Source organism: Euprymna scolopes, chromosome 38 (genome assembly GCF_053919585.1).
Source record: "Euprymna scolopes isolate OS-2025 chromosome 38, ASM5391958v1, whole genome shotgun sequence".
NCBI lineage: Eukaryota > Metazoa > Mollusca > Cephalopoda > Sepiida > Sepiolidae > Euprymna > Euprymna scolopes.
Genome location: NC_136519.1, coordinates 8,082,298 through 8,106,016, shown reverse-complemented (window position 1 = coordinate 8,106,016; position 23,719 = coordinate 8,082,298). Strand labels below are relative to the sequence as shown.

The 23,719-nt window shown below is 29.3% G+C and overlaps 1 protein-coding gene across 6 annotated transcripts in view; it reads right to left on the bottom strand.

The window, feature by feature from the left end:
* The window catches only part of LOC145263058 (vacuolar protein sorting-associated protein 41 homolog), a 411,356-nt gene that overhangs the window by 23,543 nt on the left and 364,094 nt on the right, over positions 1-23,719 (bottom strand). For all 6 annotated transcript variants that reach the window (XM_080119907.1, XM_080119904.1, XM_080119909.1 and 3 more), the window contains 5 exons: positions 20,211-20,354; positions 17,478-17,570; positions 12,691-12,818; positions 10,284-10,331; positions 9,039-9,177 (listed from right to left, as the gene is read on the bottom strand). In XM_080119907.1, the coding sequence (XP_079976033.1) occupies positions 9,039-9,177; positions 10,284-10,331; positions 12,691-12,818; positions 17,478-17,570; positions 20,211-20,354 (552 nt within the window). The remainder of the gene's footprint in view (positions 1-9,038; positions 9,178-10,283; positions 10,332-12,690; positions 12,819-17,477; positions 17,571-20,210; positions 20,355-23,719) is intronic.

Below are 23,719 nucleotides of genomic sequence, written 5' to 3'. Positions count from 1 at the left end.
GAAAGAATTATCTTGATCTCTAATGTGTTTTGAATCATACTAAGAAGATTCAATACATTAGCTATTAAAATGAAATTGATATGAACAGTTGCATTTCCGTGTCGTATTTTCACTGTTTTCGCGTTGATAGAGGGATTTTGCCTAGTGTTTAAGTTGGTTTCATCTAATATTTATTGCCTAAATTTGTATTAATTTTCATCTACTACAAGATGACATTATATTTATAAGGATTTTTCACTTGTTAGTAGCTTACATTTTTAGTTATAGACTATGAAATTTGGCTTCTCGGCCACGATAGCAAATTTCAACTTTCCGACAAACTTTGAATGATCATAACTTGATGGCTAATTGACCTACCAAAATAAATTTGGTATTTTTGTAAATGGTTTACAAAAATCTACATGCCCACATTACTTTTTTTTTTAGATATGATAAAAATAAAATTTTGGTTTGGGATACCTACTTAAAGATAGTAACTCCGCTGTTGTGGGGGTGATAGAGGGCAAATACAAATGCAGTGGTGTAAGCTAGTGCAATCCGGAAGCACATATAAGGTAAATAAGGGTCTTCTCTGGAGATATCCCTGCCACACGGGAAGCCATCTTTAATGTAGGCACATATTCCATGCCCATGGTGATCGATGTTAAGTTAGAGTATCCGTTAATTATGAATTCATCTAGGGAAGTGGTCGGCCCTATTCCAGTTTCGCTTAGAAAGAATATCTCCGGTTTTGTCTCCTGTAATTGGAAGGTTGGAACATAGACCCCTGATGTTGGAGAAGGAGACAAGGTAGTATGGGTCTACGTTGGAAGATGGGGTTCTAGGTTTATTCGAGTTTTGTTTTTGAGATGTTTCATGTTGTTTATAACAACCAAATCACAACAATTTGTAAAAAACAAAATATCTGTGATTCTGCTGTAACTTTCCTTAGTCAATTCATATGTGATGCTTTGAAAAAGAAAACAAATACAATTTTTAAAGGTGAGAATGCTTCAAAAAAGGCCAAATTCGTGAAATTTTAAAAAGGGCAATCTGGCAACTCTGGACAAGAATATGAGAATACCCCCCCCCTTAATGTAGCCCTCGTTTTCAAATATCATTATAATAATAATAATGTGATTGTCGTTGTAATAGTGTGAGAAAGGAACTCTTAATAATTTCGATGTGCAGCTGTTCTTCACCGAAAAACAAAAAAGTCAGTGAAACGTTACTTAAAAAAGGAAACATTCGAAAGAAACAGGGAAAAAAGGAACTTAGTCTGCCAAGAGGTGCTGGACTGAATGATTAAATTAAAAATTGTTTCTTACAATGTGATTTTATTATTTGTATTGAACTATGTAGCAAAATATTACTTTCTTGAGGATTTATTAATATTTATTAATTACCTTATTTGGATTAGTTCTATATTTAAAATACAAGACGCTATTTTCATAGAAATGTTAATAAACTCATATTTGCTACATGTTATTAGTTTTTCTGTTCAAAACCTCATTTTTTTGTGCTATCCAGAAAAATATCAGCTTTATCAAAATATATTTATTCATTAAATATATTCCACAAGTCATGCAACTAAAACAATTCTGTAAACAAGAAAAACACAAAACATTTTAACTTTAGATTTTGGTGTCATCCATCTTTGTTTTTTTTTTTTTTTTTAGTCTGTTTATGCACCTTGCATATCTGTGGTAGTACAAATGATTTTCTCTAATTTTGTTTGAGATTGGTAGGAAATCGAAACTGATAAATTGCTTCACTCATCCATGGCCAATGCTTGGAGTCGTATAACGCAGGAAGTCGTACTACAATATGCCATATCTTGAACTTGAGTAGAGAGTTTTATAATTTATTTTCTGTAAAATTACAAATAATAAAACTATTAGGCACAAGATCAACTAAAAAAAATGGGGAGGGGTGGGGTCTGTAGTCATCGTACCTTTTTTACTTTTCCAAGAGGTATCTCTAGCTTAAGTTCTCACTCACGACAATCACTTCAGGTGCTGTCGTCCTATTTACTGTTCCCAAATCAAAAAAAAGAAAAAAAAACAAACATTTTTTTTTCTTTTTTTTATATATCAAAAAATCTTAATCGTTTTTTATTCACACATATTCAACAAAAGTAAAAGATTTTATTCAATCAAACAATAATAAAAAAAAAATGTTGTTAATAGGGCCCTCCCAACTCTTGCTAGATGGTAGACAACCCACTGTTTTCTGGCTTGATGAGAGGCGAAAACAAGCAGGTCGATCCCTAAAGGGCTTGAACTAAATTTGGGACAAAATAAAAGATAGAAAATTTGGGGGAGAAATGTCACTCAAAAGTTTGGGGAAAGAGCTGGAGGCGAAAAAGAAAAAAGAATGGGTGGGGAGCATCTTATTGTACTCTATCGGGAAAGGAAAGGGACCATTCACATGGCGCTAGTTCATTCATGCAACATTAATTTTACAGTAAACACTATAGTTGCTACTAATAGTCAAACTGAGATATTTAAAACGATTTGCATTTGGCAGATTATGGCCATCAAAAGAATTTATGTTTAACTTACACTTGACACAGAATTCATCTGATCCATTCTTACCACAGTATCCCTCACAAAGGCTGACTTATCCTGACCATCGTGTGATATCTAGTCACTTACTGTTCCAACAGCGAACTCTGTAGATTTCAGGACTGCGGTTGGGTTCCAGATCAACTTTAACTGTCATCAGCCAAGTTTTGCTTACGTTGTCAATTCGTTTTTTTTTTTCTGACCATGGAGATGGAGCAATTGCTTCATAGATAAATTCTCCTGGTTGACAGCAAAAGGGTATCATCCAGCCATCTCACGAGGACGACTTGTTTGAGGGAGTTGATTTTTCAGGAGAAACACAGGTAAAAAGAAATCCTTTAAACTTGATTTAAATCTAATTTTAATATTTGTTCCCATTTAGTTGTTTCCGAGGGCAGAGTTAGAAACAAAGCTGATTTGTAATATGGGGAAAATTCAACTCCCTAAAAGGAGTCACTCTGAATTAAGGCAAAAATAAAAATTGCCTCAGTCTAGAATGATTTCTTTCACTGACCTAAAACAAGAGATGAAATCTTCTAAAAATGAAAATATAAAAATGTTTAAGCAGATTTGTTTTATATGCCAAAAAAATTTGTACAAAAATTACCTCCCTTGATAGAGTTATCTTTTCTTGAACACTCAACTAGCATTATTCCCCTTTGATATTTGGAAATGCATTACCTAAAAGGATTCAATTGTAGCATGAGGATGTTGGAATCTCATCTATTTCACTTGATTTCAGCCTAAATTCTGGATATAATTGATCCATGGTTTTGGATAATATTTCTTGTCCTGAAAGTTTTGAAAATTGAAATACGTTGGCGGCTACTGCATTTTTTTTGGTGCTTCTATATTAAACAAACTATTGAATTTCAAGTGAAACAAATGGCACCTACATAAGTATCAGGTCTCAAATAGTAACATATCCAAAAATTACGAAAACGAAAATAATTATTAATGAAAAAAGAAATTTGTAAAATGAAACAAAATCACTATATTACGCTTACTAAAAAAAAGTTGACAGGGGAGATAATCAAATTTTATTGCTTACGTCACATGATAAACGTAATTCAAAATGTCGGACAAAATTTATCCCCCATATAAACTATCGAAAAGTTTTTCATTAATAATTATTTTTCGATCTTATTGCCTTTTGTAAGTTTTGGATATGTTACTATTTGCGACACGACAATTACATATGCATAATTAGTTTTACTTGAAATTCAATATTTTCTCGTTTATATCATATATAGAAGCGCATTTTAAGATATGTTTTAATTGTGTTATTAATTTGCTGTTTTCATACCCCATTGTAATATGAATGCCTTTTCAAATAGTTTCTTTTCAAGAACTACTCTTATATACTGGGGTGTTTAAGAAGCATATATACGGGTGTCATATCTATATATATATATGTGTGTGTGTGTTGTCTATAATAAGTCTGTTAAGTCATAAGTGTTAAACGTTCTGCTATGTGATTCATCTAATGTATTCTCTCTTGCGTGTCGATGTGTGTATAAATATATTAACAGATTATCGACCGGGTGTAAACAAGAGATGGATATCGTTGTCGGTTGGAACACCAGCAAAAACACATACCTCCAATCTTCCTTTCATGCGTCCTGAAATTAAAGTAGCTTTTCTTTGAAAGTGAAAATGCTCAGATGAATCATATTTTGATAGAATCATTTATTCTTTGCTGGCTTCCTTTTCAGACTTGGCATGCTTTGCATAAGACTACATTTTCTTAAGTCGTCCACTTCTGACTTCCAAAAACCCTGTCGATTTGCTAATGTGTTGAGTATTGAACTGATCTCCCTCATAACTAAAACTCTACATCTCAAAATCCAACATCTCCATAACATCATCACTTACCGTAGCCTAAAGATCCTTGCTGAGTTTTTGTCACGTAGCTTTGATATAGTTAGCTTAAATTCAATCTATTATGTTAACATTCCTGACAACTATTAAATGTAAATATTTCAACTCAACATAACTTTTCACATCTTTAAAATATTTCATTCTAACAATATACTTTTACCAATCATAATAATCGAATATTATAATTTCATCATAATAATCAACCATTTTAATACTTTCTGGGGTTTTCTGGTAGATTAATACCTAGGGCTATGACAACAGCATATTCTTTTCATTGTTTTGACTCTCGAGTATATATATGACAGAGACACAATCAACAGAGAACCACATCACTCCACATAAAAGCATAAGATATCAATGGATATATATCCGAGAATCAAAACAAGCAAATGAATATGCAGTCGTCACAGCTCTATTAATAGCACTACTAATAACACAACTAATAACACTAATAACATTATTAATAACACTACTAATAACACTAATAACATTATTAATAACACTACTAATAACACTAATAACATTATTAATAACACTACTAATAACATTATTAATAACATTATTAATAACATTATTAATAACATTATTAATAACATTATTAATAACACTACTAATAACATTATTAATAACATTATTAATAACATTATTAATAACATTATTAATAACATTATTAATAACATTATTAATAACACTACTAATAACATTATTAATAACATTATTAATAACATTATTAATAACATTATTAATAACATTATTAATAACATTATTAATAACATTATTAATAACATTATTAATAACATTATTAATAACACTACTAATAACACTATTAATAACATTATTAATAACATTATTAATAACATTATTAATAACATTATTAATAACATTATTAATAACACTACTAATAACATTATTAATAACATTATTAATAACATTATTAATAACATTATTAATAACATTATTAATAACATTATTAATAACATTATTAATAACATTATTAATAACACTACTAATAACACTACTAATAACATTATTAATAACATTATTAATAACATTATTAATAACATTATTAATAACACTACTAATAACATTATTAATAACATTATTAATAACACTACTAATAACATTATTAATAACATTATTAATAACATTATTAATAAAATTATTAATAACATTATTAATAACACTACTAATAACATTATTAATAACATTATTAATAACATTATTAATAACACTACTAATAACACTACTAATAACATTATTAATAACATTAATAACATTATTAATAACATTATTAATAACATTATTAATAACATTATTAATAACATTATTAATAACATTATTAATAACACTACTAATAACATTATTAATAACATTATTAATAACATTATTAATAACACTACTAATAACATTATTAATAACATTATTAATAACATTATTAATAACATTATTAATAACATTATTAATAACATTATTAATAACATTATTAATAACACTACTAATAACATTATTAATAACATTATTAATAACACTACTAATAACATTATTAATAACATTATTAATAACATTATTAATAACACTACTAATAACACTACTAATAACACTACTAATAACACTAATAACATTATTAATAACACTACTAATAACATTATTAATAACACTAATAACATTATTAACTACATTATTAATAACACTACTAATAACACTAATAACATTATTAATAACACTACTAATAACATTATTAATAACACTACTAATAACATTATTAATTACATTATTAATAACACTACTAATAACATTAATTACATTATTAATAACACTACTAATAACATTATTAATAACACTACTAATAACATTATTAATAACACTACTAATAACATTAATAACACTATTAATAACATTATTAATAACACTACTAATAACATTATTAATAACACTACTAATAACATTAATAACACTATTAATAACATTATTAATAACACTACTAATAACATTAATTACATTATTAATAACACTACTAATAACATTATTAATAACACTACTAATAACACTAATAACATTATTAATAACACTACTAATAACATTATTAATAACACTAATAACATTATTAACTACATTATTAATAACACTACTAATAACACTAATAACATTATTAATAACACTACTAATAACATTAATAACACTACTAATAACATTATTAATTACATTATTAATAACACTACTAATAACATTAATTACATTATTAATAACACTACTAATAACATTAATTACATTATTAATAACACTACTAATAACATTATTAATAACACTACTAATAACATTAATAACACTATTAATAACATTATTAATAACACTACTAATAACATTATTAATAACACTACTAATAACATTAATAACACTATTAATAACATTATTAATAACACTATTAATAACATTATTAATAACACTACTAATAACACTACTAATAACATTAATAATAACACTACTAATAACATTATTAATAACACTACTAATAACATTATTAATAACACTACTAATAACATTATTAATAACACTACTAATAACATTATTAATAACATTACTAATAACATTAATAACACTATTAATAACATTATTAATAACATTATTAATAACATTATTAATAACACTACTAATAACATTATTAACACTATTAATAACATTATTAATAACACTATTAATAACATTATTAATAACACTACTAATAACATTAATAACACTACTAATAACATTATTAATAACACTACTAATAACATTAATAACACTATTAATAACATTATTAATAACACTACTAATAGCATTATTAATTACATTATTAATAACACTACTAATAACATTAATTACATTATTAATAACACTACTAATAACATTATTAATAACACTACTAATAACATTATTAATAACACTACTAATAACATTAATAACACTATTAATAACATTATTAATAACACTACTAATAACATTATTAATAACACTACTAATAACACTAATAACATTATTAATAACACTACTAATAACAACATTATTAATAACACTACTAATAACACTACTAATAACATTAATAATAACACTACTAATAACATTATTAATAACACTACTAATAACATTAATAATAACACTACTAATAACATTATTAATAACACTACTAATAACATTATTAATAACACTACTAATAACATTATTAATAACACTACTAATAACATTATTAATAACATTAATAACACTATTAATAACATTATTAATAACACTACTAATAACATTATTAATAACACTACTAATAACATTATTAATAACACTACTAATAACATTATTAATAACACTACTAATAACATTAATAACACTATTAATAACATTATTAATAACACTATTAATAACATTATTAATAACACTATTAATAACATTATTAATAACACTACTAATAACATTATTAATAACACTACTAATAACATTATTAATAACACTACTAATAACATTATTAATAACACTACTAATAACATTATTAATAACACTACTAATAACATTAATAACACTATTAATAACATTATTAATAACACTATTAATAACACTACTAATAACATTAATAACACTATTAATAACACTACTAATAACATTAATAACACTATTAATAACACTACTAATAACATTAATAACACTATTAATAACATTATTAATAACACTACTAATAACATTAATAACACTATTAATAACATTATTAATAACACTACTAATAACACTACTAATAACATTAATAACACTATTAATAACATTATTAATAACACTATTAATAACATTATTAATAACACTATTAATAACACTACTAATAACATTAATAACACTATTAATAACACTACTAATAACATTAATAACACTATTAATAACATTATTAATAACACTACTAATAACATTAATAACACTATTAATAACATTATTAATAACACTACTAATAACACTACTAATAACATTAATAACACTATTAATAACATTATTAATAACACTATTAATTACATTATTAATAACACTACTAATAACACTACTAATAACATTAATAACACTATTAATAACATTATTAATAACACTATTAATAACATTATTAATAACACTACTAATAACATTATTAATAACACTACTAATAACATTATTAATAACACTACTAATAACATTATTAATAACACTACTAATAACATTAATAACATTATTAATAACACTACTAATAACATTATTAATAACACTACTAATAACATTAATAACACTATTAATAACATTATTAATAACACTATTAATAACATTATTAATAACACTACTAATAACATTATTAATAACACTACTAATAACATTATTAATAACACTACTAATAACACTAGTGACTTGTGGAACTCTTTTCCTGCTACCCCCCCCCACCTATAGCTTTGGTCTTCAAGACCAACATTAACAGTTATCTCTTCTTTGCAATGATCATCTTTTGTTACTGTTAACTCCTTACATCAAGTGGCTTCATGTTTTGTCTAGAGTAGCTTTCCACTGAAAAAACAAAACATTTTCTCTGCAAGTAATGTTTGTAAACCAATGAAAGAAAAAGAAAAGTGTTGAATGTCTTACAGGTATTTTGTTCATGTTGTCCAGAAGTAATTTCACAGCCTTTTCCTGATCAAATGCCATCAGTTGGACGATGCGGTCAGTGATGGAATCAAATAAATTATGTTTGATAATCAAAGTGAAGACATCTTTATGTTTCATCCTGTCGATAGAAATAACAAAACTTATAACCAGTGATGGGAGTCACAGATTTTTAGGAAAGAACCTTTTTACCAGTGTTGGGACGATTGATCGGAATCGGAAAAATTAGAACTTTTGGTGGTATTGGTATTGGAAAGATTTGTCTATTTTCTGATGCCCAAAACAATTCCTTTTATCATCTTTTATTTGATTTTGTTTGGTAGTAATAATGATAAAATAATCAAAATTTATTTATTGATTCTAAATGATCAGTAAAGCTAAAACCTATAGATACCCCCTCCTCCCAACTGTGTTTTTTGTGTTTGAGAAAATATTTGCTCATTTAACTTGTGTTTTTACAGTTATTGGGAAAAATAACAACTTTATAGTTAAATATTTTGAGAATCAGAATTGAAATCGGTAATTGTATTGAAATCGGGAGTAATATTGGAATCGTCTCATTAGTTTTTATCCTCAAATTAGAAAAAGCTTTAACACCAAATTTAACAAAGGTTAAAAACTTTAAAACCAAATTTAACAATAATAACAATAATAATAAAAAAAAAAATCAAGCATAAAAACAAAAAACAATCAAGCATAAAAAATTGGGTTAAATTGAAAAAAAAAAGGTGAAATTTTTAAAAAGTATCATTAAAAAAAATTAAAAAAAGTCAAATGTAAAAAAAATTGATCAAATTAAAAAAAAAACTATCAAATTAAAGGCACACATTTTTAACAAATTCTAAAAGGCTAAGAAATAAAGCTCAAATTTTAAAAATGTTTAATGGAAACATACTCAAATTAAAATAAAAAAGATGAAATACCAACAAAATCTTCATTTTAAATTCAGCTTTTTTAATTACACAAAATACGGACACATTTTAACAAATTTTACAACTTCACACATAATCAACACTTTTCTAATTCAAGCATATATAACTTCCATTTTCAGTTTTTTTAGTTTAAGAGTGAATCCTATGCATAGAAATATATAAAAATACACACACACACACACACTTATAATTTATAGATAAAGATATTTTGTGTGCACCATTAATTAAAACAGGGATAGAAATGTTTAGAAATTAGGGGTCAGTGTTTAAAAAATTTGACAAAAATCTTAGTTACCGAAGGAAAATTGCCAAAGCCTTGTCAAATCTGTTTTGAAACGTATATCTGAAAATATAAAAATGAAACTTTTTTTTAACTTGTATTTTTCAACGATGAACTTTCATGAGGTTTAAACAACATGCTTAATGAAAAGTTATTCAAGGATACAGAGTTAACCACTGAAAGATGGCAAAAAAATGGAACTTGGCAGTAGACCCTCAGAATATTTAAATATTTCAACTGATCTTCATACAGCCAAGAAAAAATCTTGTTATGTTGGATGAGGAAAAGAAGCTGGCAATTATGCTGGAGTTGACTCTACCCTAGGAGGATAATTTTATAATTGCAGAAGACAAAAAGTATGAGTGATATGGTGATCTACTGAGTGAGTGTAAGAAAAAGTGATGGAATACGGAAAATTATGAAAAATAAATATTTGGATTTTGGAATGTAATTATACTGTTATGTGCTCTGTTGTTATAAATAGCAAATATTGAGCTTCTAAACAAAAACGATTGGTATACACAGAGTGAAATATAATTGAAAAAACATTTTATTAAAACACCATACATATATATATATATATAAATTCAGTGGAAATGGTAATTAATAAAAACTGAAGAAAGTGCTCAATACTGTTGTAGAGCAAATATGCGTTTTATTTTTTTATTACCGTATCTTTCTGTTAAGTTACATTATTGTTTCAGCTACTCGGCCGTTTCTGTAAAAGTCTGAGGAAAACGGTCGAGTAGCTGAAACAATAATGTAACTTAACAGAAAGATATGGTAATAAAAAATAAAACGTATATATATATATATATATATATATATACAGTCCTGGTCAAAATCATAAGACCACTTAAGAAAGTAGGCGTTTACGCATATTATCGAATTTTTAATCAAACAAATCGTTGAAACCATTGCCAAAAGGGAAAATATGGAAAAAAAAAAAAAAAAACGAAATCTGCTTCATTCGAAACCTTAACCCTCATCTAATAATTATTTTTTAAAAAACAAACATTTTCACCTGGTCAAAATGATAAGACCACTTTAATAAAATCGGCTAGTTTTGAAAAAATGAATACAAAAAGCTTTCTATGTTACTAAAAGCAACTTGTTAGTGGATAAAAAACATCTTACTAAATTATAAATGGCAAAAGGGAAACCATTATCAGAGTTTGAGAGAGGAAGGATCTGAGCTTAATAGGGGTGGACTCTCCCATAGATCCATTGCAAACAAAGTGAATCGTAGCAAAACGGTCATCACAAATTTTTTTAGAAATCCAGATCAATATGGACACAAAAAGAGTCCAGGTCAACCAAAAAAATAACCCCATCACTGGATTGCTGTATCAGAAGAAGTTTAAAAAAAAAAACTCCAGTATGAGCTCAAGTCGATTGAAAAGCCAAACAGCAACAGAATGTAGTCCTAAAACCATCAGACGGCATCTGAAAATGAAGGGTTTCAATTATTTAAAGCTACTGCAGAAACCGTCTTCCTGAACAGCACAAAACTAACCGACTTAAATATGCCGTCAAATACCAGACTTGGGATGAAGAGAAGTAAGGAAAATGTAATTTTCTCCGATGAGAAAAAGTTTCATCTAGATGGTCCAGATGGATTTCAACACTATTGGCATGATAAAAATTTGCCCAAAGAGACTTTTTCAACTCGGCATAGTGGAAGAGGGTCTTTAATGATCTGGGGTGCTTTCTCGTCAGCTGGGACCTAAAGTTGCAAGTAGTGAAAGGTCTGCAAACATCATTGAAGTACATTTCAATGCTTGAAAATGCTTCTATCAGGACTGAAGGTCCACGTCTGTGTGGAAGAAATTGGATTTTCCAGCAAGACGATGCTGCGATACCCACTTCTCAACAAGCATGAGAATACTTTTCTTCAAATAATATAGAATTGTTAGATCATCCAGCATGTTCTCCGGATCTCAATCCCATTGAAAATCTTTGGGGATGGATGGCAAAAGAAGTGTTCAAGGATGGAACCCAGTATGATTCGATAAAGGAACTTTCTGATTCAGTTTTCAGTACATCGGATAAATGGAGGCTATACTAAATACGGAGACCCATTTTAGTAATTTATAATTGCCTTTTATTAGATAAATTATCAGTGGTCTTATCATTTTGACCAGGTGAAAATGTTTGTTTTTTAAAAAATAATTATTAGATCAGGGTTAAGGTTTCGAATGAAGCAGATTTCATTTTTTTCCATCATATTTTCCCTTTTGGCAATGGTTTCAACGATTTGTTTGATTAAAAATTCTATAATATGCGTAAACGCTTACTTTCTTAAGTGGTCTTATGATTTTGACCAGGACTATATATATATATATATATATATATATATATATATATATATATATATATATATATATTCCAGAGTAAATTAAACTTAACATTATCTACTTACAGTTCCCCAAGACACTCCAGCAGGATCAGGTTATTTTTATCACGCTCATGTTCATTATGAAGTCGATTAATAATAGCTTGCATATTGTACAAATTTTGTGGCCAGGATTTTATCAAATGGAGGAGACCCTGAAATAAAAATTAAAGTAAGAGATTATAATTAAATAACACGTTTCATATTATCTAATCCATTTATAAGCGGGACTTTCTCTGTATGTCTGTTTGTATTTTGAATAAATTACATGAAAACTTCTGGTGTCAAATGGCACTGATGTTACAGAAAACAGATACTACAGTTTGAAACATTTGCATAAAATAATAATACCAATAATATTGTAAGGTCTGCATCACGCTTGATATTTATAAAAAGGAAATAAGTTTATTTATTAATACTAATAACATTGTAAGGTCCTGAATTTTGCCCCCTCCTCCAAAAACACACACACACATCGCTAGGAGTTCAGCCCGGCTTTGCTCGGGCCCTATGTACTGTTCATAACTTTATGTGCATATGTATATATATATATATATATATTAAAAAGTTTGACTCATGTCTTTTTTTTTTCTACATAGGAATCACCACTTATCAAGGCCAAGAGGCCACTCGAGGATAAGGGTTACAGAGTGTACAGTAGAAATTGGACAATACAGTAATCATTAGTAAATGGAAATTCGGTAAATCTGTTAAGTGGAACGGCTAATCAAGAACTTGTTTACGTTAGACTTGAAGACAACCATATCGTAGTCAGCTGGAAAGCAGGAAAACGGAAGACAATTCCATAGGCGTGCAGTTCTAAGAAAGAAGCTTTGTTCATGGAATCTACGTTTAGGTTTAGGCACAGATAAAGAGTGAGGGGAATTATTAATAGTGTTTTCAGCTAAACAAGTATTTCTTGTGAAAGTTTGGCGAGGGGGGACCATAGACTGAAGCTCTGTCGAACACTTTCCATGAAAATAACGATACAGCAGAGACAAACTCGCAATATCTCTTCTGTAAGATAGAGGTTGCAGGGAAGAGAAAAGGACATCTACGAGGCCACAAAGTCTATTTTGAACTCTATCAAGGCAGGACAAGTCCTTTCTAGCAGCTCCTGCCCAGATGTGGCAACAGTATTCCATCCTTGGATGTACCAGGCTCTTATATAAATAGAGAATTGCATCAGCAGTGAGACATCTAGATGTATAGGTAACTTACATTTAAAATTTCAAGTGTTTAGACCCAAAATTGACGGAGGAGTTTAGTAGAGTCTGCAAAGGTCAACTCTTTCAACTTTTGACCTCTTGGCAGCCAAATTTTCGCCCAAAAATTGATTAAAAAGCTTGTTGCATGTCTGAATACCCTTTATGTAAAATTTCAAATGTTTAGACCCAAAATTGGCTGAATAATTTGCTAGAGACCGCAAAGGCCAAATCTTTTGAACTTTGACTCCTTGGCAGCCAAATTTTCGGCCAAAAACCGATTAAAAAGCTTGTCCTATGTCTGAATACACTTTATATAAAATTTCAGATGTTTAGACCAAAAATTGGCTGAGTAATTTGGTAGAGACCGCAGAGGTCAAATTTTAAAAAACTTTGACCCCAATTTTGACCCCCTTAACATTTGTTTTGGACTCAAATCAAATTAAAAATTTGATCCATGTCCAAGTAACCTACATCTAAAATTTCAAGTGTTTAGACCCAAAATTGACGGAGAAGTTTAGTAGAGTTTTCAATGGTCAAATCGTTGAACTGTGACCTTATGAAAGCCAAATTTCTGGCTGAAAACCGATGAAAAAGATTTTCCCAAATCTCAATACCCCTTATGTCAAATCTCGAGTCTGGACTGAAAATTGACAGAGTAGTTTGGTAGGGAAATGTACACACAGATAATTTCACTTATATATATATCAGGCAATGCTCTGCAATGAAACGTATTACATGACTTTGAAACATCTCAATGCAATTGGCTTGTTGTTTAGTCTGATACAATTAAGGTCATATAAAACTACTGGGAGGACATAAACTTTTACTTTAACAGTTATTGACACCCTTTTTGATTTTAGAATGATGCTGTGTTTTTCGAAAAAAACAAACAAAATATCCACCCTTTATCAAACTACTTCCCTACCCCTATATTTGATAAAATCAAAAGTAAAACCCTTAAACTTTTTGGCCATTTCAAACAATCAACTACTTGCCTCTCAAAGCTGTGCTTTGAGGGTATGTTAGAAGGTAAAAGAGGCAGAGGAAAGCCAAGAAAATGGAGAAAAAATATTTTTGATTGGACATCTCTCAACAGTTAAGCATCCATTAACCAACCTGCACTGGATCAGAAAGAATAGTGGGTTCGCAATCAGCACCAAGCGGAAGATACGATTCATGATTATATATATATATATATATATATATATATATATACACACACTATATGTACTGTCTAGACCTGCAGAGTCTAGTTTTCTTCTAATATAGGTGGCACTTTCAGTTTGTATGTGTGCCTGTATTTTGAATTTTCTCACAAACAAATATTGCAACTTTTACAAATTAAAAGTATTGTATTAATACTAAATTTCAATGAATAAATTAGGTTTCGATTCCTTCAAAGCAAGTCAGGTTTATAGTGTGTGTGTGTGTGTGTGTGTGTGTGTGTGTGTGTGTATATATATATATATACATACACACACCTGTGTATATGAAAAGATGACAAAATTGCAACTACACTTCCGATTTTTTCAGATTTATGTAATCATTCCTGTATTCCTTTTATTGTTTTTTTTTTTTAAAAAGTGAGTTCTTATTCTTCTGATGAGTCGAGGCGGAAAGTATTAAAAAAAATTGACATAATTATATGAATGGTTTTGCACTACAAGACAGGTGCTATCAAAAATTGAACATTTTAACATGCTGAAATAAATAAACGGTAAGATGTACAACATCTTGAAAACTTGGAATATAGACTTTTTATCATTTATATACACATACATTCTCAAACTCTCTCAAACCAAACTCAATATGGCTCATTTGCATACTCGTTTTTACAATAAATCGTTTTTACTTAGCAACCTTCACATGGTCCCTCCCATAGTTCCCAATGTCTTTCTAGAAAGAATTCTCACCAGGAAAATATTGGGGGAGACCAATGTAAAGAATAAAATTTTTATAATTGGTACTAATGAATACTTCTGTATATACTCAATAATTTAATGTATAGTAATTTTATTATAATTAATACAATTAAGTAAAGAGATTTTTATTGGATTAATTTTTGGAATTATTTGGGAGATGAGTAAATTTTTATAATTTTTTTATTTAATTATTTGGATTATAAGCCTCATCTTCTAGTTGTTTTCTATGATGTTTCGACCAATTATACCTCTGGCCTTTGTCAGGTTAACCGCAACGGAATAGGAACGTCGAATCCTCCAACTACATCCACAGCAATTACTGCTTTCAGTAGTTATTAATTATCTCACCACGGTGTGGTCAACTAATCCTGGCTGAAACGTCATAAAAACTAAAAAGATGAGGATAATAGTCCAAATAATTAAATAAAATAAGATTTTTATTTAAAAAGAATAGTGCTTTTAGTATCTTATATTCAAGGGAGATAATTACATGAAAACTTCCAGCATCAAATAGTACTGATATTTTAGAAAAGATATTACACTTGGATCTTAGCTAAAATTTTTAAATGAATAAAAAAAATCTGTAAATATATGTGTGTCAACATATGATTTAAAAAAATAATTTTACTTTTAACTCGGAGGAGGGAAACAAGTAACAACAAACATTCAATAGTAATAGTTATTCAGAATATTGTGTGTGTGTGGGGGGGCTACATTCGTACTTGCCATTATAAAAAGGAATTTTGTTTTACTTTTAATTTTATTAATATCAATAATATTGTGGGGTCTGTGTTTGCGGATAACATTTACAAAAAGGAAATATGTTTTATTCAGATCAATAATATAATATTTTGGGATTAGTGTATGCGATTGACATTTATAAAACGAAATAAGTTTTAATTTGAATTTCTTTATACCAAATAATATTGTAGTGTTGGTGTTTGCACTTAATATAAAAAGGAAATACGTTTTACTTTTAATGCATTCATGCCAATAAGACTGTAAACTGATGTTTGTCTAGGCCTGCAAGATCTAGTCTTGCATAAAAATAGTTATTGTTTTCTATTAAAACTATGCAAAACACATTTTGTTAAACATTTTAACAATTGTAAAATATATTTATAAAACATTTTGCAAACATAATTCTTCACAACACCCTTCTTTTTCAATGAAAACATTAATTGCTTTTGCTGACACGAGTTTCAATCACCTGTCGGAGAGAACAGTATCCAGATCTCATCAATATTGGGAGGGAACAATATTCATATCTGCCCTTCATTAAAAGGCTTTTATAGCAAGTAGTATGCCATTTAAAGTAGTATGACAACATCATCAACCCTAGGTGGAATGAACTGACTTACTCCAGAGGAGGAAGTGTCAAGGAATATTAAATTTGCAAGCAGTCCCCAGTCACATGTATATCCTGGTCAGGGGAGATGATGGTGTTAGGTTTTTGTAGTTCTTGCAGGGAGATGCCAATGTCATCCTACATACAGCGCCTGGTCTTCACAAGTGTTCCCCCATTTGCTACTGACCAGGCTCAATTTTGATGATCTAATGAGAACCGGTGTGTCAATGTGATTATGCTGTGTGTGTGTGTGTGTGTGTGTGTGTGTGTGTGTATATATATATATATATATATATATACAAACATTGACTTGTTTAGAAAAAAAAAGCAACTTACTTCATGATCAGTTCTCAAGAATTCGTTAAGAACAATTTCATAGATGTGTGGACTAAGCTCGGGGTCACCACAAGGAATGTAAGGGGCAAGGACCTGAAAAATCATAACAAAACATGAAAGTATTTATTAAAAATTAATGAAACAAAAATCATAACAAAACATGAAAGTATTTATTAAAAATTAATGAAACAAAAATCATAACAAAACATGAAAGTATTTATTAAAAATTAATGAAACAAAAATCATAACAAAACATGAAAGTATTTATTAAAAATTAATGAAACAAAAATCATAACAAAACATGAAAGTATTTATTAAAAATTAATGAAACAAAAATCATAACAAAACATGAAAGTATTTATTAAAAATTAATGAAACAAAAATCATAACAAAACATGAAAGTATTTATTAAAAATTAATGAAACAAAAATCATAACAAAACATGAAAGTATTTATTAAAAATTAATGAAACAAAAATCATAACAAAACATGAAAGTATTTATTAAAAATTAATGAAACAAAAATCATAACAAAACATGAAAGTATTTATTAAAAATTAATGAAACAAAAATCATAACAAAACATGAAAGTATTTATTAAAAATTAATGAAACAAAAATCATAACAAAACATGAAAGTATTTATTAAAAATTAATGAAACAAAAATCATAACAAAACATGAAAGTATTTATTAAAAATTAATGAAACAAAAATCAGAAAAAAAATATAAGATTAAAAGCAAATGTTATTTTTGTATATATAAAAAATTAACTCATTATGAATTTTGGAATATATATTCTTGGCAACCCAGTTTGTGAACTTCCATTTAGTGGGTATGCACACAAACTTGCATCCCCACCCCCCAAAAAAACTTTAGATACAAAAAATTTCATTGAGAAAAGAATTGTTCATCATCACATTTTAAGTTATATAAAAAAAAAAATACATTTGAAAAACGTGCAAAATCATCAATAATATGTATGCGCTTGGTGAAATCCTAAACTATTCAACTTATTATGAATTATGGAATATGTATTTTAGTGTTGTATATCAACTCCTTGCAGGCAGGATTTCCAGTGTCTCCATGAAACTGCAGATGTCATTGGACAATTGAACTAATGTACAATGTTATTAAAATATAAAATATTTCATGAGCTAAGTATTTTAGAAAACAAATATCGGAAACAATGAGATATTGAATTTACTGATAAGCCAGATATTATAATTATTTGCAGAGTCAAAGTTGGAATTTGGTTCAGCATTATAATGTTGGAATAAATATTTACACTTAACAATAAGATTGACTTGTTTACGTAAAGTGCTTAACTAACAAAGAAATGGTTGTGATATATTCACATAAGCAGTCGGGGAAGTTAGTTTGTTAGTTTACTGAGAAATGGACTCATGATCAGTCATTATTTTTACGTCTATGGAAACGCTAATAGACACATTTTAGAAAGATGTAGAAACTAAGAGAAATGTTTGTAAACTCCGAAATGCAGAATATCATAGAAATAAAGTTATATAAAAAACTTGCCTGGGTGCCCAGCGTTGCCCGGGTGTTTGTAGGTGTGTGTGTTGAGCAAATTTTTTTTTAAAGTTGTGGGCTCGAACCCATGATGCAAAAGAGGAAAAGTGCAAAAAAACAAATAAAAAACAAAACAAAACAAAAAAAAACATGATGTCTTTGCTGTTGCGTCCATCACCAAACCAGAAGTGACATAGGTTCAAATTAAGGCTAGACAATCGAAAAGAGGCGATGGCTTTCAAAAATATCGGCGTAAAAAAAAAAAAAAAGAAAACCCTCTCTGTAGAAAAGTGTCCAGTTGAGAGTGAAGGAATTAATGTTTTTGGCCAATTTTTCAATATGTGTCGTCCGAAGGGTTAAGCTTCAAAATGATACCAATCTCACGAAAATCCGTCGTGCTTGTATAGACTGATGAATTTTTTTTTACACCAATGTATTTCAGGTGAAAACATTACATACTTATGTCATGTCGAAATTAGTATAAATTCCAAAAATCGCAAAAAATGATCTAGTAGAAAAATAATTACAAGTAAAAAAAGAATTTATTAAATTATTGAGTTTTATCATATATTTTAATGTCAAAAAGTTGTGACAAATTCAGTATGACAAACTGACTTATCTCCCCTGACTTAAGGGTCTGCCATTTTTAAATACAAAATCTTAGAATGTAATTATGGATGAGTTTTTTTAAAAAATATATCAAGCACATCTACTGGATCATTTTTCATATTTTTTATAATTTACACTAATTTCAACATGGCAAGAAGGCATGTAATGTTTTCGCCTGAAATGCGTTAGTTTAAAAGATCATTAATTGACACAAACACCAAAATATTCAATCACTGACACTTATTAGTTTTTTTAAATTAATGCTTTTAAAAAATAAATTTATCAACATTTATACAGAGTTATTGCTAGAAAATCGAAAAATCTGTGGTAATGGTCCACTTCCAGTTGTCTGATCAAGCTGAAAATTTGCACATAAAATGATTTATATCTCTATGGATTATGTGACAAATTACAGCTCTAAACTAATTGTGCTTTTTGATTTACAGGTGTTTAAACAATAAGAGAAATGTGTAATTCTAGGTGGTTCCTATGTATGAAAAGAATAACTGTGCCAAGTTTTGTTGCTCTACTGCTATGAGAAGTGGATCAGGGTCATTACTTATTGAATGTCCTCCTTAAAATGCAGCTCCGGCTTACCTTTAACTGACCAATATCATTAAATTTCTCAAATGTTGACTCCCATTGTTCTTTCTTGCGACCAAGAATTCGCGAACACAGTTGTGCTGCTTCAACAAAATCTTCTGCCTCCAAAAGATGCTCGAGGTACTGCTTCCCAAGTTCCTGTGGGAAAACAAAAAAAATGATTAAACTTATTGAGTTATTGTCATTTTTTTTTTCTTTGCTCACGTTCACCCCTAACGAGGCATATCGCCACTTGGATGTAAGGGGCTACTATTTGGGACCATGCCTAAGAAAGATTTACAAGATGTTGGTTTACATTACATTTAAACTTCTGCATATCAGTACAATCAGGGAAGCAGGCAGTAGGAAGGGAATTCCAAAGTCTAACTGTTCGAGAGAAGAAACTATTAGAGTAAAAATCTTTCTGGCATTTAGGAACCTCAACAGTGAAGGGGTGAAATTTTGTTGCTAAGCGGGTTTGTTGAGGACAGGTTGGCCTGTTTATGTAATTGGGATCCCACCCTCTTTAGTTAATGAATGGTAGGTGGATGAGAAGCATGGGGCGCATAATGAAGAGACAAAGCATAGCGATATATGATAACAAATAAATGTCGATTTATTTACATAAAAATACATGAGAGAGATAGTAAGAGTTCATCAAGAAGAGAGTAACGTTACTTGCATTTAGTATTTGACTAGCGGGGGTACCTGGTGTTGCCCGGGTGTTTGGAGGTGCGTGGGGGTGGGGGTAGATTAAAACAACCCTGTTAAAAAAAAACAAACAAAAAAAAAGTTGGCCGGTTGTTTGGAGGTATAAAAGAAAAAAAATAGTTTTAGTATAAAGGTAGGCTTGAACACCGAACATTTGACGCGGAGGTGGAAAGAAAATGGAAAAAAAAAAAACCCTGCGACCTAAATATCTCGACCACGGGAACAGATGAATTGATAAGTGTGTTAAGTTGATGTTTATAAACCGAAATTAGCAGGTGCGACAACGTCAAGTTGCGGAAGCCAGTTTCTGTTTTCCCCGCTACGTGGCGATCAAACAATAAAAAAAAACACAAAAAAACTAACGTAAGGCAAACGAACGATGAAAACAGAAAAACGGACACGTGAAAAATGGCTTAAATAAGCCTGTTTCGATATTAAAATTTTAAAAATCGGTGGGTACCTGGGTGTTTTGGGGTGTCGCTAAGAATAAGCGAAGTAAAAAAAAAAAACAGAAAAACGAACGTTACGTGAAAAATGGCTTAAATAACACCGGTTCAATATTTAAATTTAAAAAAATCGAAAAGAACAAAACAAAAAAAAAAAACCCATCTCACACCACGATTCGAACCCAAAATGTTCAGATAATGAACCAAGGCCTTAACCAACTGAGCTAACGCGACGTACATGATATTTGTTTGGTTTTTCAACTATTTAAAGTAAATCAGGCCACAACGTCATCTGACGCATGCGTAGAATCGGTCATTGTCATGAGAGGACCGTTTTTGTTGACCCCCTCCCTCCATTGAAAATTGTCGATTTCGGGGTGAAAAGTTAACGTTTTTGGCCAATTTTTCGATATTTTTCAAGCAAAGGATGGAGCTTCGATGATATACCGAGTTTGTGAATTTTCGTTGCATCTGTCGAAAGTTTTTAGCAGACATCCAAACATACATACATTTTCGCTTTTATATATAGATGAGAGGTTGACGGTAGGTCAGGAAAGCTGGTTGGCTAGCCATGCCAACCGGAGCGCATTACATCACATCTTGACTTGTCAAGAGTCCAGCGAAAAAGAGAAAAGTCTATAAAACAGGAAGTGACGTATTTGCCTTTGCCCTCTGGTTAAAGGGCGATAATTGAGTTTTGCTTAAGAGTAACGTTTTGTGTCTGTGAATTTCAATTCCCACAGGTTTGTTGGGGATATGTACGTCAAGGGAGGGGGGCACAAGTGCAAAGAGTTCATCTTTTAAAAAGTTTAATTTTTAAGTGTAGATATGATTCACTCAGTACGACGTGTTATACCTTTTTTACCAACCAATCACACGCTTCTATTGGTGTACCAACACACAGCCTCTAAAAACACAGTAACTTTTTAATCGCATGCAGAAGATTTATTTGGTATTTATTGTTGAAGATTACATAAAAGAATTTGTGTACAATTCTGCAATTGAAGAGTTCATAACTATTATAATTATGAAGAGCAGTTTGGTTTTGGTTGTTTTTATTTTACGGCATATCAACTCTTTTCAGATTATTTACTGTTGAATCCAATAATTTTTGAAAAAAATTTTACGTTTCAAGTTGTTTATATTTTCAAATATTTATTCATGGTGTTTGGTTTGGTTGTTTTACAGTATATCAACCCATTTTAGGTTATTTAATGTCGAATCCAGTAATTTTGCAGAAAATTTTTCTTCTTCAAATTATTTAAACCTTCAAATATTTATTCATGGAGTTTAGTTTGATTATTTTGTAGAAAATAATCGTTTTTGTTTTTTACTTTGCAGAACATGATTGAGTTTTACAAAAGGAAATGAAAACAAAAACAATAACATCAATGATGAGAGTTCATATAGAAACGTTTTAATTTGAATAAAATATGCATCAAGTGTGCTTGAAAGCCAAATCACAACGTAATATTAGGAAAACAAATATTTGACTTGTTTGAAATTCAAATATATTTCAGAGGTATACTCCATCTTCAGTGTGTTTTGTTTTGTTTCTTTTTTTCCTTTTCTTTTTCCTTGCCATGTTGTAAAGTTGGAGAAAGAAGTCTGGCTAATACTTCTGTAGGTTGTAAGTGATTATTATTATTATAAGCAATAATGGTAGTATTCAAGGTAGTACAAGTTGAAGGTGGGCTCTCTTTGCTGTGCGAGAAAATGACTTGCACCTGTATGTCTACAAAGCCTCCATTTGCCCATGCTTATAGTCTTGTTGTCACATATAGGATGTGACATCTAACATGGGTCTCCCCTCCTTAAACACGGTTCCAAAATGAGTCTCAAATCTAATAGGTCCTGCATTATCTGCCAAGCTCCAACCTCTGTCACATCATTTCAATGTTGCATGTTTGTGCCTGTTCTACACATACTTTAAAGGAATGTGCTTGGATGAATGCACAGTGCTTGTGTTCCCTTGATGTACATACTCTCAACTCACCGGGCAGTTGGCAAAATCCCACCTCTTCACTGTTGAAGTTCCAGATGCCAGAAAGCCTTCTACTCTTAATAATTCTTCCCTTGGACTGCTAGGTTTTGGAATTCCCTCCCTGTTTCCCGTTTTTCTGACTGTACTAACATGCACAAATTTAAATGTAAACAGACATCTCACTGCTCAATTCCCTACATAGAGTCCCAGTAGACATAATCTCAATTAGTAGCCACTCACGTCCAAGTAACAGTATACGGTTTGGTGTGAATAAGAAAAACAAAGTAGTAGTAGCAGTGATAGTAGTAGTAATAGTATTTTTTTTTACAAGGGAGTTACCACTTATCAAGGCCATGACAGCCACTCGAGGATAAAGATTAATG